The sequence below is a fragment of the Ambystoma mexicanum genome, chromosome 4q (genome assembly GCF_040938575.1).
Source record: "Ambystoma mexicanum isolate Mex_15411 chromosome 4q, UKY_AmexF1_1, whole genome shotgun sequence".
NCBI classification, from domain to species: domain Eukaryota; kingdom Metazoa; phylum Chordata; class Amphibia; order Caudata; family Ambystomatidae; genus Ambystoma; species Ambystoma mexicanum.
Window position 1 is genome coordinate 1,008,038,125 of NC_090928.1, and position 17,827 is coordinate 1,008,055,951.

The following is a 17,827-nucleotide window of genomic DNA, read 5'->3' on the forward strand; positions in this document are numbered from 1 at the left end:
AACCCCCATCTAATTGTGTTCCATCTTGACAAAACAGCTCCACACAAAACCATACAGAATCAGGTCTAAAATAAAATTCCAAAATTTCATGAAGTTTCATTGAGTGGCGCCAAAGTTATACGCCATCCAAAAACTGCTTTTCACCAACCCTGTAATGCAATAATAGGTGTAGATGTCCCCGAACATCTGAAGTGTTCACGAACATCACAGGACTGTACCCGAACATCCAGACTGTTTGCGGACTTCGGGGATTAAAAACACCTGTTTTTTGGCTTCTTACAGCCATATCCCATCCCATGCTCATCACCCCTCAGCTCCCCAGAAATCGTGTGATAAGTGCGACAAGTGCAATGTTGTGTTTTTTAATATGTTTTTAACCGGATGTTCGTAGACACCGGCGGCTGTCCGCGAATCCAACATGGCAAGCGTTTTCAAAAATATGACACACTTCATGGTTTTCACCATCCCATCAGTGGGCGTGTCCGATGTCCACAGATATCACGTCGCCCTCTAGGCCAATCGGATGCCTGTCTGCAGCCTGAACAGGGAAGTGAGTCCGCAGACCGAAACAAGATATCACTAATTTTTGTTAACCTATTTTTGGGTCATTTTAAAAAGAACTACTGGATGGATTTACACCAAATTTACAAAAGCACGCTTTCGGGACAAAGCAACCGCTCCTGCCGCAAATTTGGTGAAAATCCATCCAGCGGTTTATGCTGTAGACGTGAGCAATTTTTTTTCATTGCGTCTATTGAAAAAACGGAAATTTCGAGGTCACCCTACAACTTTGCCCCCCTTTGACGAACATTTCTGACAGGGCCATATTTTGTTTTGCAAAGTTTGGTAAGGATTCGTCCACGGGGGGGTGCAAAGTTATAGGCTGCACAAAAGTTCTCTTCCTATAGGTTGAGCAACTTAACCATAACTACAGGGCCGCTACCGCAGGCCCTGTAATTAGCACCCCATAACGGAAGGGTCATGCTGCTAATTGTGTTAATGACCAGGGCGGCCTGGACTGGTTACGTCCCTGAGCACTCACTAAAGCCCTCACTTTGCTTGGGATTGCTGTAGGCTTGAGCTAGCAGGTCGTTACTTGGTCTGCCCCCTTCCAGCCCACTGTCATTAAAGCTGCATTGATTAAAGGGTGGACATTAGACACTGATGTGAACACACCGAATGAAACCAAAGCAGGCCCGGCTCTAGCAGGGGGGGCAGGTGGGGGCATGCCCCCCCAAGGCAACACTCTGGCCCCCCTAGAAAGTAGGCCATGCCAGTGGGACCTGAGGGAATATGGTAGTGGGGTGGATTTCACTCTACACATGCAGCAGCAACCTCAGAGATATCATTCTGAGAGGATAAACTGCAGGAGGTCGGCCAGGATTTGTTTTCATGCCCTAGACAATGATATATGCCCCACAGCCATAAAATGACATGGGAGATGGAGGGCCATTCACACCTATAGCAGAGGTAGCATACTTATTCAAGCAGGCTGCCTACAACTATTTTCTCAAACCTAAAATCGCATTGTTGCTTTCGGTAATTTAAAGCATGTTTATCTTTTGTGGGAAAATAGCATTTTTTTGCATCATGCTTAAGAAAATGGTTAACTATATCAAACAATAAATGACAGATGATGTTGCTTGAACACAGATTTCTGAAGAAGGTGCATATTCTGACTGGGAGACCTTTGAAATTACATTCAAAGTATTTATTCTGATGCATTAACTACTTCAGTGCAAAGTAAAGAGATAAGGTTGATAATAACAAAAATGTAAGTCTGGAGTGTAGTAAAATAAAAAGTGATAGATGGCTTTGAATTAAACATTACCACTACCGTTGCTCTGCGCAACATTCCATGCCATAATTCTGTTGTATGCCTGCGCCATTACAGAAGGGGACAAGCCATTAGCAAATCACTCTTGGTGCTGCCACCAAAAGGTGCAGCCCAATCTCAATTGCTAGGCCATAATCCCTCTGCACTGGAACACAGCAACCACATGTATTTTTAGGCCTTGTTGTCTAGCAGTTTGGGAAGGGCTTCTCGCATTGGTGAATGGGCTAAGGCTGATTTGCAAACAATGGTAAAGAAGGCTGGCCAGTGCAATGCCTGTGGTTATAATTGATTCAGACTTTTTCCTATTAGGTACAAGACAGAACTCTTGCAATGGAACAGAGATAGGATGGAGATAAAATGTAGGGGAAGCACACATCCTATGGGTGTATTTGGCAATTTACCCACCCAATGACTAGCCACGGCTATGTTAGAGCCCATGGAATTACCACCATCTACTTGCCTCTCACCACCAAAACCTAACCTTTCTGGAACTCATTGAGCAAACTCTATCACAAAGTAACACCAAACGTTTTGACATAGAGGGCCTGCCAGTGATATATCTAAACATTCTTTTGGCATTTAATTACATAATTGCCACTGTAATGAGCTCCTGGTATGATAAAAAAAAGCTCTTAATGTGTGTCTTCAGCTTGTTGATTTTATAAGCAATATCTTTGTCAATGCATCTGCCTGAAGTACTGTCTTAAACAAGCAATCGCAAAGCCAACCGTTTTTGCTTGTTTATAGGTATTAGACTTTTGCCAGGCAATGTCATCATATGTCCAGGTACTCGCACCATTTCCCAGCTGTTCGCATACTATGGCCAGGTGGTAGCCTTATGGCAGTGCCTGGCAAATGCCTATCCATGCCTAATCAAAAGCCCAAGCTGATTGCTTTGTCAATGCATGTTGGTTTCAGTTTATCTCCCAAAGTGAACATGTATATGCCCAGATGTGAGTGAGTGCCTTGCTTGCTACGCCTAGGTAATTAAGCTTTACCTCACTGAGTTGGTCCAACAAGGCCCTACCTGAAAATGATAAGGTTAGGATGGCAGGTATGGACCAGTTTCAGATCTTCTCATGCATACTTAACAGTGTGTCTATGACCTAAATAGAATGTATCTTTGTTTGTGCGGAAGCCTAGGCCAGTCTTCCAGACGTTTCCTGATTCAAACTAAGTACCAACTTGATAAGCTCAAACTGTTTGAGTAACTTAACAGAGTTTGCATTCCAACAGAATACATCATGGACATTGTGGGTCTTGTTTGGGAAGTATATTGTAAATCTTGGGTGCTGGGTGTTTAGGCAGTGCCTGAATCCCTTAAAGAGCACCTTTAAAATAACACGAGAGAAGAGCATTTCCTATAATGTTGTATGCAAAATATAAAAGGTGTACATCTTTTAAAACTAAAAAGCAGTATTTACATGTTTCCTAAAGAGTGCAATCAGAGGTGGATTTAACATTTGGACCTGAGACAAATGCTCATGCCCCCTTGCTCTGCCTCTCTCCCCCAAATACAAACAGCCAGGCCTGCACAGGCCCTCCCACTGAGGTTGTATCTTTTTAACGGGTCTCAGAGGCAACCTATTTACAACAGGAAGTGATTAACAGAAAGTAATTAGAGATGAGAAAAGGTAACAGGTAGTGACCATTGCTGCGGCACTTTTTTCTTTAAATTATATAGGGTTTTAACAAAGTGTGATTTTTGGATGATTAGGGTACAGAACAAGCAGTGTGAAACAATGATCTTGTCATGCATTACATTTCACTTTGTGTCTGTATGAGATGTTTTGTAAATTCTCATTAATGTATATACTGGAACCTATATGCTTCCATTCAGGATGGGGAAAACAAAGCTACAATCATAGGGGGTCATTTTCCAAGCAAAGCGGAGTACAAGAAGTGGTGACAAATGCATGTATCTACATTTTTTATGACCTGCAGGATTTTGTATGATTTGGCATGTGAGGTTGGAGACCAGAGGTCCCTCTGCCAAATCAGATTGGTTTTCCACCACCATGTATTTTTTTCTTTTTAAATATATTTATTTTAAACCAATGCAATGGTGGCAACAGCATACATAGCAGGAAAAACAGTTGTATATGAATAACCCCTGCTTTTCCCCGTCTGTCCACTGTAGTAGGCCAGAGTTTCATCAGTTTGTGCCCTCTGCTTCAGCTCTGGTCCCCTCCTTTCCAACTGTGCCCCCCCTCCTGTTCCAAGCCCTCTGTCCCCGGAGGTCCCCCTCAGCACCAAGGACCCTCCTAACCTCAGGAGGTTTATAAGTTAAGGCTGGGAAGTTCTGGTCATAGTCCAGGAAGGGAGCCCAAATGTTCAAGAAATGATGTAGGAGCCCAGCTCTGGCTGCCGTCACTTTCTCTGCGATCCGGATATCCCACATCTACCCTTACTAGAGCAACATAAAAGGTCCTTCAGCTGTTTCCCAGGTTCGGGCAACTATGATTCTACCGGCTAAGTGGCACTGGGTCAGCAGCTTGGGTCTCTTTCCAGATCTCAGGTAAACCTCCGGGACCGAGGTCCCCAAGAGAACAGGTTCGGGTTCCAGTGGAATCACTGCTTGGGTAATTTTTTTGATGGTGGCTAGGCATTGTCTCCAGAAATGTTTTAACTTTGGGCATTACCACGACATGTGGAAGAAGGAGCCCTGCTGTCCGCAGAGTCTCCAACAGGAGGGGTCCTGGGCCCGGTTCATGTGGTGAAACCTAAGAGGGGGGTAATACCAGCGCAAAAGTATATTATATGCACATTCTCTGTTAGTGATGCAGGAGGATGAGGAATGCGTCTGAGTCATGTATTCACCCACGCCTGGTCCTCCGTGGGATGTCCCAAGTCTGCCTCCCACTGCGCCATATATGGGTCCTTGTAGAAAGAAAGTCTCCCTGTAGACGTTTATATAGGGTGGAGATCTTCCCCCATGCCGGAAGCTCCTGTAGGGTCAATTCAAGGGAAGTGGGGGTGTGTGTTGCGGCTTTAAGAGTTTAGGGCCTCCTTGCATTGTTCAAAGGTGCGAGGTTGGCCCCCACGAAGAGCTGACCCAGAGTTTCAAGACCCCCCGCAATCCAGTTTTTAAAATTCTGGGGCTGGGCCTCAGGGGAGAATGCCGGATTATGGAAAATTGGGGAAGAGGGACTCAGACCCCTTGGGATCCCACTGTGTTTCATGACCCAGTCCCATATGCGCAGGGTATGTTTAGTGGAGGATAGCAGTATCCTCCATCGCCGATGCTGTGGGGGCAAGATATGTGAGAGACAAGCGGGATTGTTCCACCTCCACCCATCTTGGGTGCTCAGAGGCCATAAACCAAGCATGGGTGTGAGCTAGCTGTGCTGCCACCTGGTAGCCCTGCAAATCAGGGACCCCCAACCTGCCTAGTTTAGTATTGCCCATCATTATTTTTGGAGAAATTCTGGCCTTTTTACCACTTCAGATGAACCAGAGCACTCTCCTTTGCAGACGGTGGAGTGCGGGGAGTGGGATTGCGGCGGGCAGGGAGGAGCAGGCATATAGGAACATCGGGAGGAGGTTCATTTTGCAGGCTGTGATGCGCCCTATTAGTGAGATTTCTTGTGATCACCAGCGCTCCGGTCCTTCTAGAGCTCTTTAAAGAGTGGGGGGAAATTTACTCGGTAAACTTCCTTTGGGCTCGCCGGAATATGAACCCCCAAGTAGGGAATCATATTTTTCTTCCATTGAATAGGGCTAAGAGAGACGAGGGATTGCCGCTCACCTGGTGTTAGGCCTATCCCCAGTGCTACAGATTTATCAAAACTAATGTTGAAGCCTGTGACCCTCCCAAAACTATCAATTTCAGAGGGAGCCTGCCCTAGAGAGGTGCCAACCTCTGAAATGGTTAGCAAAATATTGTCTGCGTAGAGAGCTATTTTGTGCTGGGAGGAGCCAATGTGTAGGCCCTTAATATTAGTGTTTACGATGATTCTTTGAGAAAAGGGCTCCATAATCAATGCAAATAGAAGCAGGGACATAGGACATACGTCCCTGGTTCCGCAAGTTAGAGGAATTGGGCTAGAGAGAGAGCCATTAACCATGAGGAGAGTTTTCAGGGATTTATAGTTGGCCAAGACCATATTTTGGAAGGCTAGTCTGAAGCAGAACACCTCTAGGGTAAGGCGCATAAACACCCAATCGACTTTATCAAACACTTTGGTAGCGTCAAGGGCCAGCAGCACCAGTTTCCTTGAACCTTGAAAGGTGATGTCAATTAAATTCAGGGTTCTGCGGATATTAAATCCTGTGGATCTGTTTTTAATTAAGCCGGTTTGATCATGGTTGATAATGTCGGGTAATATGATATGATATGATATGGTATTTGTAACGCGCCTATACACAAGTGTTTCAAGGCGCGACGAGGCAGGGAGGGAGGGAAACAAGGGGAAGACGGACAAACGATCCTACTAGGCCAGGTGTCATTCAGATCGTGCAAGTGCAGAGGTAAGGGGAAAAGGAGAAAGTGCAGGGGGAGGAGGTGGGGGGAAAAGTGCAGTACAAGGTAAGTGGCGTAATAAAATAATAAATGATAATAAATAAAAAGGGCCAGCTGGTGGCAAGTGCGAGGTAAGTGCAGAGCAAGTGCTGGGTAGGGGGCTGTAGGGATACAGTGACAGTCCCACAGTGCAGGGGGAGCCAGGGGGGCAGTGCAAGTGGAGAGTGGCTGGGCCCTGGACCGAGGTCGCTGAGAGTGGCCCAGATGCAGGTTAAGTGTAGAATTTAGTGGGGAGTTAAGCAGGTTTAGCAGGGGAGAGGGAGAGAGAAGGCAGAAGCGAAGAGGAAGGTTTTGAGGTGCTTCCGGAACCGGAGATGGTTCTCCTCAAGTTTCAGGGAGGCAGGCAGGCTGTTCCAGAGGGAGGCCCCTGCTGCGGAGAGAGATCTACCCCCAGCACGTTGCTTCGAGAAGCGGCTGACCATGAGGGAGTTGGATGAGCGAAGGGCTCGTGAAGGAAGATATTTAGGAAGAGAGAGTTGAAGGTATTTAGGCCCCAGGCCCCAGAAGGCCTTGTGGACAATGCAGAGGGTTTTGAACTTAATCCTCGCAGCCACTGGGAGCCAGTGAAGAGATTTCAGTCCTGGAGAGATACGGTCCCTGGGCTTGAGGCCAAGGACAAGTCTCGCAGTTCTGTTCTGGATAAGTTGCAGAGGGCGGAGAGTGGAGGCAGGGAGATTAAGATAGAGGCTGTTACAGTAGTCCAGCCTTGAGAGAACCAGGGCTCGGGAGACAGTGAGCTTCTGGGGGAAGGAGAGGAAGGGAAGAATACCTCTGAGGAGGTGCAGCTGGTAGTGTGATTTCTTAGAGACATCAGATATATGAGGAGAGAAGGAGAGTGTGGAGTCGAAGATGACCCCGAGGTTTTTAGCCTTGCAGGTAGGGGCAGGAAGGGGGCCAAGGGAGGCCGGCCAGAGAGCTGCAGGGAAGGAGGGAGTGGGTGCGCCGATGAGTAGAATCTCAGTCTTACTGGCGTTAAGGCAGAGGTCATTGGCGGCACACCATTCCTGGATAGCAGACAGACAGTCGGAGATGAGGGAAGGAGAGGAGGAGGCCGAGGGTAGCCTGAAAATGAGCTGGGTATCGTCCGCATAGCACTGGAAGTGGGGGCAGAGGGCGGTGATGCGGTGGGCAAGGAGTGCCAGATACTGGTTGAAAAGCCAGGGAGAGAGGTTGGATCCCTGGGGGACACCACAGGTGGAGAAAAAGATGTCAGAGAGGAAGGAGCCCATTTGGACCTGGGAGGGTCGACCGGAGAGGAAAGAGGTCAGCCATGCCAGAGCCTGACCAGTGATACCCAGGTTATCACGGAGACGGTTGAGCAGGATGGCATGGTTGACAGTGTCAAAGGCAGAGGAGAGATCGAGCAGAATGAGAACACAGGGAGTGTTGGAATCGAGGTTCAGGAGCAGGTCCTCACGGATGTTCAGGAGAGCAGTTTCCGTGCTTCTGGCCGCTCTGAAGCCGGATTGATGGTCATGAAGATTACCAACAGATTCAGCATGGAGGTTAAGCTGGGAGATGGCCAGTTTCTCCAGGAGCTTGCCCAGGAAGGGAGTAATGGAGATTGGGCGATAGTTGGCCGGGCAGGAGGGGTCGGAAGAGGGTTTCTTGAGGAGGGGGTGCACAAGGGAGTGCTTGAGGGGGGATGGGAAGACTCCAGAGGCGAATGAGTGGTTGCAAAAGTCAGCCAGGGCAGGAGCCAGGGAGACGATGTGGTCCTTGATGGTTTTGGAGGAACAGGGGTGAACCTGTTTAGACGAGGCTTTCATAGATCGGACTTGTCTGGAAACCTCGTCAGCAGAAAAAGGTGGAAATGAAGAGAAGGAGGGCGGAGGGGCGGCTGCAAGAGAGCAAGAGGAAGAGCCGGGAAAAGAGGGAGGGAGGAGAGGGGAGGAGAGTGAGGACAGGATGTCCTGAGTTTTTGAGATGAAGTGCGAGGCCAGTGCAGTGCAGAGGGCCTGGGAGGGCACAGGAGAGGTAGAGACTGCAGCAGGGTTGGCCAGCTCCTTGCAGATTTTAAAGAGTTCGGCCGAGTTGTTTGATGCCTCAGAGATGCGGGCTTGGATAAGGGCTCTCTTCTTAGTGAGAACGGAGAGCCGGTATTGCCTTTGGAGCAGGCGGCAGGCCAGTTTGTCAGAGGATGAACATGAAGCACGCCATTTCCTCTCTGCCACCCTGCACTTGCGTTTTAGGGTGACGAGATCCGAGTCGTACCAGGAATTACATTTGGCTTTGGGCTTCAGGCGGATTCTCATGACGGGGGCAAGGATATCAAGAGTATCAGATATAGAGGAATAGAGCATGGAGAGGGCTGTGTCGGGGTGGGAGTCAGCCATAATATGTGTGACAAGCGGTTTGACAAGCCATAATATGTGTGACAAGCGGTTTGCGAGGATCTCGGAGGAGAGATTTGCGTCTTTGTTCAGAAGAGAGATTGGTCTATAGGAGGAGTTGTCCCTGGGGTCTTCGCCCAGCTTCAGTAGAAGAAGGGTGATCGATTCCTGCATGGGAGGGGTTACAGAGCCTGATTCCCTGAAGGAGTTGAAGAGCGTGACCAGGGAGGGAGCTAGTTGGGGCCGGAAGACCTTATAGAACTTGGTGGAATATCCGTCAGGGTCAGGGGCTCAGGATTTAAGGGATTTAATGAAAGCATCAACCTCCTCACCTGAAATCGGAGTGTCCAGGCTTTCCCGGACAGAGTCTTACAAAAGTGCCGCCTTCCACAAATGTTCTTGTTGTTTGGCTTGGTCTTGCGTGAGCCTCAGCTTCTCTTGCTCCACGTATTGAACCACGCCATGTTGGTCGAGAAGCCGAGTAATTGTATTTCTCCTCTTCGCCTTTGCCAGCTTTTCCACCAACAATTTGTTCCCTTTATTGTTCCTGGAAGAGTAGAATTGTTTGGATTGAGCCAGTAGGTGTGCCGTATGTTCAGCATAGTGGGGTCCTATCTTTTTCCAGGCTGCGCGAATGGCTTGCTGGGTTTTTGGGGACCAGCCTTTTTGCCTACGATTTTCTTCCACTTGTTGGAGTTCCGCTTCAAGGGCCAGGCAGCCTTGTCATTTGTACCTATGATATGCTGTTCCTTGCGCAATCAGCTCCCACTGTATTACCTCTTTCATAGCGTCCCAGGTGTTTGTTGGGGAGGTTTCTTCATTTGGGTTTTCATTGAAGAAATTCTGGATTGTTATGGCAATTGTGTCTCTCAATGGCATCTCATTAAGCATGGGGTCATACAAAGTCCATCTGCGTTGCGGATTTGGGATTGGGTCGTGTGCTCGAAGCACTACAGTTACAGAGGCGTGATCGGATTGATTTCTAGAGCCAATGGATACTCCATCAACATAGGCCAGTATCTGTGCAGATGTCTGTAAAAGATCGGTCCTCGAAAAGGTTCTGTGTACATAAGAGTAAAAAGAGAAATCTGTCTCAGTGGGATGGACCACCCACCATGAGTTCACCACATCTAAGGTCCTGAAGAGGCGGAGCAGACTGATAACGAATTTGAAGTCTTTGGGGGTGGGAGAGTGTGATCTGTCCCTTGTTGGGTCCGGAACCTCGTTGAAATCCCCTCCTATTACGATTTGGCCTTCCACAAAGAGGGGGAGAGCACTGCCCAGAGACTTGTAAAAGGTAGCTTGTCCTTCGTTGGGGGCATACACTGAGATGAACGAGTACAGTTTTCCCAGCAACAGGCATTTGACCACTATGTAGCGGCCCTCGGAGCATTGTTTTGTTTCCAAGAATTGTGGGTTCAACCCTTTTGCAAAGAGGATCGCAGTTCCCCCCTTTTTGGTGCCGCCAGAGGCCAAGAATAGAAGTGGGAAGTGTCTGGTGTGCAGCTGCCCGAAGTCTGCCGGCAATAGATGGGTCTCTTGCAAAAAGGCCACTGCGGCGTCTTCGTCCTGCAGTCTCTGCAAGATGGATTTACACTTGGCAGGGGAGGTAAGCCCTCTGATGTTGAAGAAGACAAGCTTCAGAATTTCGATGAGTCAGGGCAGAGTCTGAGGCCATTGTGGAATCCGGGTGGGGGAATTGAGATGAGTGCGGGTCAACCAATATTTCGGTGTGTTATTGGCTTGATGTCATCTTGTGATTGGGATTTTAACCTCAGCCTCCAATGATAGGCCAGAACTTTAACCATTCGGGGGGCCGACATTTTGGGTTTGGTACATCCCCTGGCCAACGGGGCCAAACATGTGCCCCCAGCCAACCGGGCTGGGGCAGGAAACGAGATCTGTATTTCTTTTCAAGGACCCTTCGATAGCATGTACCTTGGAGGTGGGCATGGGCCGTGGGAAGCCCACCGCATGTATTCGTAGTTCCATGTTTCAGTGTCGACGGAACTATATCGATGCAGCGCGGGGCCTTCGAAGGAGCGATGGGGTTGAGCTCCATGAAATCAGGCCGGAGCAGCTCAAAGAGTTGCCACTTGGCCCTCGTTGCCCCGGGATCTAATGCCTCTCGAAGCTCGCCATTTCTGCCGTGGGTCACCTCCCCCTCCTGTCCCTCTACACCCTTGACCAGGATGCCCACCTTGGTTTCGGTAGGGAGGCAGTTGTCCCGTCCCCGGGCCCTCAGGATGCGGGTTCACTGAACCCCCAGGGGAGTCCAGGTGTAGGATCATCTCTGCATCTTCAAGGTGACTAATTCTTCGGAGGGTACCCTTGTACGAAAATTGCAGGGCTGTTGGTAACAGCCATCTGTATCGAATTTGGTGGTCTTGGAGGACGAGAGTCAGAGGTCGGAGGGATCTTCTCCTCTGTAGCGTGAGGAGGGAGAGATCTTGATATATCTGGAGGGGGAGCCCTGAAATGTCAGTTTGTCCCGGGACCAGCCTATTGCTGATATGGCTTGTTTTGTGGTGCAAAAGTGTACCCTTGTTATCACGTCGGGGGGGGGGTCTGAGTCCACCCCTTGATGAGGGCATAATCTGTGGGTGCAGTCCAGCATCAGCTGAGGTTTGTCTAGCTTTGGTAGCAAAGATTGTAAGAAGTCCCCCACGTATTCTGACATGTCTTTGTCCGGGACTGAGGATGGAATACCCTGTATCCATAGGTTGTTGCGACGAGCCCTGTTTTCAAGGTCCTCTTGCTTGAATCCAAGGATCTCACATTTGTCCTGGAGAGTTTGGACAGAGCGTTGGATCTCCCCCAAGGCAGCTGAGTGGTCTTGAGAGTGGCCCTCTATCTCCCCTAGCCTCTGTTTTGCTTCAAACCAGCATTTATTTTTATGTTGGCAGAAAACCAATGGATTCCTTGGGATCCGTCTGACATTTACACCTGGTAAAAGCAAGCAGATTCCAAAGGAATCCATTGTGTTTGGTTCCGACAATCATTAATTGTGGAAGTGATTTACACTTTCCCAGACACCTAGTGGAAATGTAAAGAGCAAAGGCATTTTTCGCCTGTGTTTTACACTTTACTTTTCCAGTACTTGATTGAAACAATTACAATGAACGCATTTCCCCTTTTGCAAAAAGTGCAAACAGGAGCACTCCCTTCCTGTGCAATTTAGGATTCAAAACATAATGCCCCTCTTACTCTTTTCATACAACACATTTCCACAATACTGAATGCATTGTCAGGTTGATTTATCATTTAGACTTGCATTTTCAAAGCAATCTGTATAAAATTAAGTATTATTGTAGGTATTCAAAACCAAACTTCAACACATATTTGTTCTAAGTTGAGCTTGGAAGATGTATGGCCAAGTATCTAAATTTCAGGTTAGGCTCAAATACTGGCTTTACCACTCAACCAAAGTGTGTGATCCTGTACAAATCATTTAATTTCACTATGTTGTACCTGCTAAAATTAGGTGCCCCTAGAAGTGATTCATGTTGCATTATAAGCTATTCCAAACGTCCCACTCATGGTTTAATAGATGGGCAGGTCATGTATTGGAACTCGCCAAGCACACACCCACACGCACACACACACATCTTTCTTTAAAAATATCAGGCTGCTTTTATTGAACAAAATTGTGTTATTCAATAGTCAATCAAAGTAAACCCATCAAACAAAATGTCATCATGGACAATTGCATATTATAACCTGTATGTACCAATCAATGATGTCAGGGGCAAGGCAGTGGAGTGATTCCATGAGGCCGGAAACCCCTCAACCTGCACAGTCAGACTCCTGATGGAGCTCTCCCAGCCCTAGCACTCTCTCCTACATGCCATCACTCCCTCGCACCCTCAACTCAATTAAAATGTGCTGCAAAAATGCAACGTAATTTTCTAAGAAACAAAATCTCCTATTGCTTACTTCAGTATTCTGGAGGGGGGCTATCTTTCACATAAGATGGAGGGACCACAAGCACCTCTTCTGGGGCCCCTTGGGAGTAGCCACAGTGTTCAGGAAGGCATTGTTGGGCGAACACCATCATCTGAGATGGTTCAAAGACTGGGGGCCTCCTCACTGCTCAGCCCTCTCTGAGGAGGTGGAGGATGTATCACCCTGATGTTGCCCAGCCAGGCTAAGAAAGACATGCTGGGGTCTGGTCGGAGTAGGTGGGAGTGGGGCTAAATGGGAATGCCGATTAGGGGAGCTGAAGGAAGGTGACTGGGGGTGGAGGAGGATAGGACAAAATAGCAAGGGAAGAGCAGATGGGAAGGGAAGCTAAGTAGATTGATTTTGCAACAGTATTTTCCTTGCTTCTCCTTTTGCTCTGTACTGTTTTTTTTTTATTTTTTATAGAAGGGTGGACATGTATTTTTCCAGTTATGGGAAGACATTTTTGCAGGGCCACAGATATGTGAAATCTGGATCGACGCCAGCACTTTCTTTAGGGTGCTCCTATACCCAAACCCAATGGTATTTGGGCCCCCCCCTTATCACAAACCTGGCCCACCCAGATGAATATTCCTGGAGCCGGGCCTGAACCAAAGGCACAGTGCTTGATAATTCTTTTAATCTATTCTTCCATAATGCCATGGTTCTCACAAACAATTATTTACCGTATTGTTATATTTAAAATAAGACACATATCAGCACAGAGTACATTTCCCTTGTAATGTATTTGTCAAGCCACAAGCGAATTAGCTCGAATGTGTCTAACAGGCCCATTTTATTTCCAGTTGGCCAATAATGTGTTACACTGTATTACACGCCTCCCACTGCCATGTTTAAATAGACTTATTCATAACGACTTTTCCTTTACAAGACATAAAATCTGTGAATGCGCCGGATACTGCAAGTGTGTGCGAGTGCCTTGCATGGCACTGTAACAATGCGCGTAAGCAAAACGAATTGAAGGCCTTGAAAGCACTGATCCGGCTGCCACACTGCGCGCGCGCTATCTAACATGGATAATCATTTCATGCAGGGAGGGCGCTGAATACAAGCGAGTCACGGGCACATCCCAGCGCACTGGCTCTGTCAAAAGGGAAATTAATTCGCTCTGCCTAACGCAATAAGTTGTAATGCGCGCCTGCTATCAAAAGGGAGCACTTTTGAGCTGCTAGAAATCTGTTGGAACCTAAATAGAGCGAGCGCCACGCTTGAACACAAGATACCGTCTCAAGTATTTCACGTCCTAAAATCATCATTAAAAATTAAGCACCCCACATAAGCTGCAATTTGGAGTATTAATTTGCCTTCACTAATCATCTTTTTCGCTCGAGGCGAAGGGACTTCACGTACCGTTTGGGAACTCGGGCCTCGGCCAGGACACGAAGAATGAGTCGGAGGAATGGGACTGGATTCGAGGCGCTGCCACTCCTTCGGGGGCGCTCTCCTCGGTGGCAGCCTCGCTCGCGTTGCTGACGGAGCAGCCGCCTCCGGTGCAAGCCTGGGTGGAGAAAGAGGAAAGGCCAAGATAAAAAAAAAAAAAAAAACATCAGAAAATAGATGTAAAGTTGCATTGATTCTTATGAATAGATACTGGGAAAACAATCTCACAATCCCTTTTCAATTAATTTTGAACGTTTTATCCGGTAGATTTGTATATGGACCCTTATGCTGACTTAAACATGTATTTTGTTGTTCTTAAAACGTGCGCACAGTACATTTATGGTGCAGATACCGTAGAGGGCTTTTGGTGCAGGCTGAATTCTTCTGGCAACTCGGAACCTCTTGGCCTCGTGCAGGCCAATGGCACTCAATGTGCACAGATGCCATGAAACCTTTGATATCCATCAGAGGATAGCTTAAAATACTCCACCGGTAAGGATGCACCCAAGCTTTCCTTGAAAAGGGATACGATCATGGCTAGCAGCAGTCTTCTGATATTCAAAGTTATTTAATGCACTCTATGAAAAAATAAGTGATCGAAATCGCAATACAACTTACCAAATGGCACGATAAACTAGTTAGACCATTAAGTGGAATCGATTTGGCGCAAACTAGATTTTGTCTGTGCTTCATTCTGCTAAAAAAAACACAATATGGAAAAGACTTTTTTAATTTTTTTTAGCTCTGCTTACTGCTACACATTACACACTCGTTCACTCCGTTCTGCAGATCTCTTCCTTCTCTCTTCTCCTCCAACCTGTGCCCCTTCCTGCTTCCGCTCCTTCCAACTTCTCGCTCCTTTCCATTGGAACCGCCTATCCCTCCCAGTCCGCTCTATTACCTCCTACACTTCTTTCCGCACTTCTCTAAAATCTTATCTCTTCCACTCACCCCGCTAGCACCTTTTCGCTTCCTTTCTCCAGGGACGTCATTTCACCAAAATGCCAGGAGTAGCGGAAGTGACATCACACGACCCTTGACCCCTGGTGACATCACAGGAAGTGATGTCATTTGACCCCACCACAAAGTGATATCGTGGGATGCGATGGAACGCAACCTTTCACCCGTTGACAAAACAGGAAGTGCTATCACATAGCATTGTACACTACAAAAAATATGGTTACTATATCGCTATAATGGAATGTGCATTTCATACAAGAATGGATCGCCATATGTATTGTTAAGATTAGTGTATATAGGTCCATATTACCAAATTACTGTGAATGCAAGCAGACGTCCACGACCAAATGATAATGATGTGTTATTATATAGCACTTACGCTTAAGCTCTTTATATAGAAAAAATATACACCCAATATCACCCAACCTGTGTTGGTACTCATTTATCGACCTCAGAAGGATTAAAGGCTGAGTTGAGGCGTTTAAAAACAGACTAAATCAATGACTCACCCCCTGAAGTGGGCCTGAAATAAACCTTTAATGAGTCTAGCAATTATTGTATAGAATTCCAGAAAGACACATTATTTGGTATTCCTAGTCTTTCTTATTTAGGGTCAGTGTTAGACTTGTGTCACTCCTTTTCTTCTTTTTCTTCTTTTTTTTTAAGGGGCTTTAACAAGAAAGCCAGTCATTCCAGAACTAAAGAGCCACATGCTGCTGGCCACAGCCCATGGGCTTACATTTCATTACATTTCTATTTTGTTCTAGAGGTCGCAAGGGTGACCACATAGGTCGCAAGGGAGACCTCAGAGGTTGCAGTTGCGACCTCTGGCGACCCCCAAATGAAGTCCCTGCCTTTCTCTCTAATGATTCTACCTACACCTCCTACCCCATCTCTCACTTTTTTCCCTCTCTATCATGCCTATCCTCATCAATAATGTAAATTGTTCATTGTACAGTTTTCTGGTTTTGATTCAAATATCATGTAATGCTTGTTGTATTTGCTTGTTCCTCTTGTACAGCGCTTTGGATTAAAGCGAAATATAAATTAAAATAAATACAAATACAAATACATTACAACCTGAAAGGCGGGATTCTTTATTCGTTTGCACATTAATCTTGGCACAGGTTCATGGCAATGTTTTGTAATTGCCAAACCGATTTGATAATCATCAAAATGTCAGTGCATGGATGTAATCAGGTTTGTCATTTCACCAAAATGCCAGGGGTAGTGGAAGTGACATCGCACAACCCTTAATGCCATGATGACATCATCAGAAGTGATACCAAACACACACCAGCTGTTGCCAGCTGATAAACCTATGCTGCACTCCTGATGGGGAGACAATTCCCCAAGGTTATTTTCAGTATCTCGTGAACGCAATCCAACTCCAACAAGGAGAAGTCTTAAGTCACGAGAGATCACACTGTCAACTAAATTACAATACAATAAAGCCTTCACTGTACTCAAAAAATATTCATATGATAAACAAGATATAAATAACATCTATCTCTCTGCTTGTCTACAGAGAAGCACCACCAAACTGAGACAAAACAGTTTTAGACAGATAAAGTATTTTTATATATGTATATAGGCAAATCAATTTCACAAAAGGTGCGTTCCAATATTACACCCACACTATTAACTCGTAGCGTGGTAATCATTAGAAACAAAAGTAGTCATACATTTAAACAACAATATTCTGAGCTGAATTACAGTCCTCAAAAACACCCAAATGTTCTCAAAATGTTATTCATGAAGTAACACATTTAAATATTGAATTATTTAACACAATTGTCCATCTGGGCAGTACAATTCTTTCTGCTCAGAATCTCCTAAACACAACCATGTGTACCGACGCGTTTCGGATTATGCAACAATCCTTCTTCAGGGTGGGATGTGTTAAAGTTTCAAAAGTTGTTCATTAATTCCTACAAAAGGGAAGGGCAACCTCATTAGACTTTTATGTCAGACATGAGATTTCATAGGTCACTCTCAATGAACAAGTAAAACTAACCTCATTCCAGTGTACGTATCAACAACCGGGAACAATCTGTATGATAAAAATGCACAGAAGTGGATTGTAGAGATTTGTTCTCAAACATGATTTCATTCTTAGACTAATACTGTTGGAATTAGGTGTACTCACTCGGAAGGAAGACCAGTGCCTCTCCCCGGGTGACCACAATGGTGAAGGGCTGGGTTTTCCAGTGGGTGGTGGCTGAAGGCAAAAAGAGATCGACTGAGTTCTTGAATATGTATTTAAATTTGATCTACTTATAACACTCTCAAGCTTGTAAAAAATGAAGTAATCACATGCTCAGTTTACTGAGGTATACTTGTTAAGGTCACACATTTCAAAAATGTTCTCTTGATTTTCATTAATACATCCGACCGCCAAAATGTGCATACAACGTAGTGCAGCTCATATCTGGCTTTGTTAACTATAATCATCCCTAACAAATGAACTGAGATACTGTCCATACCCCCTAAGGGATATGGCGCTCATGTTAGTTAATGCTTAACATTGACTGAAAGAGACTCTCAGGCACTCATGTGCTGATGTAACACGCTCACTAGTTGGAAAAATTTGCCTGGACATGTTAAGTGTGCAACACGCCCTCTCTAATAGTATACTTCCAAAAGTGTATCGGGTGCCCGTCAACCAATACACGGAACTATTACCGCTCAGGGTGTCTCGTTAATAACACTCACCATAAACAATGCGCAACTCCCAGTACGACCGGGCAGCTCGTCGCCAAGACGAACTGCTCGGGAGTATTCTGTTTATGTGGTCGTCATGGAGGCGACGCGCATGCCCGTTTCGACTCC

General features: G+C 46.3%; 1 protein-coding gene across 1 annotated transcript in view; it reads right to left on the minus strand.

Annotated features, from left to right (window-relative positions):
- USH2A (usherin) overlaps positions 1-17,827 on the minus strand; it is a 4,817,015-nt gene that overhangs the window by 2,486,772 nt on the left and 2,312,416 nt on the right. The window contains exon 35 of the mRNA XM_069608572.1: positions 14,006-14,153. Within this exon, the coding sequence (XP_069464673.1) occupies positions 14,006-14,153 (148 nt within the window). The remainder of the gene's footprint in view (positions 1-14,005; positions 14,154-17,827) is intronic.